The sequence below is a fragment of the Pygoscelis adeliae genome, unplaced genomic scaffold (genome assembly GCF_000699105.1).
Source record: "Pygoscelis adeliae isolate BGI_AS28 unplaced genomic scaffold, ASM69910v1 Scaffold113, whole genome shotgun sequence".
Lineage (NCBI taxonomy): Eukaryota > Metazoa > Chordata > Aves > Sphenisciformes > Spheniscidae > Pygoscelis > Pygoscelis adeliae.
The window spans coordinates 12,691,576-12,693,368 of record NW_008825108.1 but is presented as its reverse complement, the minus strand read 5'-3'; the positions used below and the strand labels follow the sequence as shown (position 1 = coordinate 12,693,368).

At 40.0% G+C, this 1,793-nt stretch overlaps 1 protein-coding gene across 1 annotated transcript in view; it reads left to right on the top strand.

Moving 5' to 3' along the window:
- ANO6 (anoctamin 6) overlaps positions 1-1,793 on the top strand; it is a 78,461-nt gene that overhangs the window by 28,329 nt on the left and 48,339 nt on the right. The window contains 1 exon segment of the mRNA XM_009327693.1: positions 1,006-1,082. Within this exon segment, the coding sequence (XP_009325968.1) occupies positions 1,006-1,082 (77 nt within the window).

The following is a 1,793-nucleotide window of genomic DNA, read 5'->3' as shown; positions in this document are numbered from 1 at the left end:
AACCAGAGAATTCAGCTGCTTAGAGGCCATGAGAGAATTCTGTTGATTTGTAAAGGGCGGTCTTGTGCTCTGTTTCTAAGTGTTTTGACATATCTTCAGCTGGTATAAATGAGCATCATCAGTGAAAAAAAGGTTCTTAAAAATTCTTGAGAATTCGGCCACATATCAATGAAGTTTTTAAGCCAAAAAAAACCAAACAGGCATATCAGTTATGTTTGTCCTGGCATTGTATCTAATGGGCATTTAGCTGTCCTTCTAAGAGTACTAGAAATCAGATTACTTCAGAGTTTGGGGATTTTCTTTTAGTGTTATAGTATTTTTTGATAAGTTGAGGTTATCCTTTCCAGACAACACTGGCATTTAGGTACCATTGATATCCATGACCTTTTCCTCAGTGCAGGACCGACTTGGCTAAGGCACCTCTCTATTTTAAGGATCTAAAAATAACACATGGGGTCCACCTGCCTGCCGTGCATAGGCAGAAAGCAGCCTTCTCCCTTCAGCCACTTGATGTTATCTTCAGCCTCAGGATGTTATCTGACTTCTTCTTAAGACCCAAAAATATTTGTTGAAAAACCAAAACCAATACCTTGCAGCAGTTGTAGAGCTTCTGTAATTTATTTCCAGCAGCTTTATTAGGATGAATTTGTGTGTTATCCAGTGCTTGATCTGGTGGCCAGTTTTCCCAGTGTGCTTGATAATGGTATCATGGAGGAGCATACTTCACAAGATCATTTTTATTTTATGCTGTATTTTCAGGAAAGCAATTCAGTTTGCAGGTTGTTGGTTTTTAACAGGTATTAGGGAAATGTATGAGGAGTCACTGGGGCATCAATACACATTGAACTTGTAGGTGTGTTACTAGGTTATGTGAAAATCATTCCTGTTACAGAGTGAATGTTACTTGAATGTGGCTTCTCCAGAATCCATTAATAAAATAAAAAAAACCACCCCACCTACCACACAAAATGCTAAAATGTTTTTATTTTTTACGTTTATTTTTAGTCTTGGAACTGAACCAGGTGATTATTCCCACTTACGGAACTGTGCCAGATCAGCAAAACCTTCATACTCCTGAATGGGTGGGTACTTCTTTACTTCAACTATGACTACCTGTAATTTTTTCTCGTAGAGATATGCAACAGTCAGTAGCTGTTCCAGAAGACTAGCGTTCCTTTGCATTTGCAGCACATGCAGTTCATCTGTGTGACTGAATCTGAGTTGCTGTATCTATCTCTGTTTCCCTAAAGGTACCTGAAGTCATTGACTTGGATGTGAAAGTGCAGGTTGACTCAGGCACTGGACTCAATTAAAAGTGACCAATATATATTCACTATAAACTGACACACACACATACACCTCCTTTCTATATATAATTTTGTACACCCGTGTATAGGATTTCTGTGTGTATATACAAGGATAAATAGTTATGAACACACCGTACATATAAATACACATATCCTGTAGATTCATACACACCCAGGTATATGTTGGCTGACATGTGAGTTCGGGGTTCATTTTTACAGAAATCTTGGAGACACCAAGAAATTCTTTACTCCAGTCAGCTACTGAAGTGGCAAGAAGAAAAAAAGACCTGGAGGTGTCCATTCCCTTTATCCAGAGTTCAAGTTCCCCAGCTCGCCTAATGTTTTCTGCAGCTAACAGGCTTCTGGCTCTAGCTCAAGATCCCCTGCCTCAGATCTCATTTATCTCTAAGGGCTGGCCAGTCGACCCCAACAAGCCCTGCCATGGCACATGCTTTGCCAACCTGATGCCCAACGGGCAGGCTGATA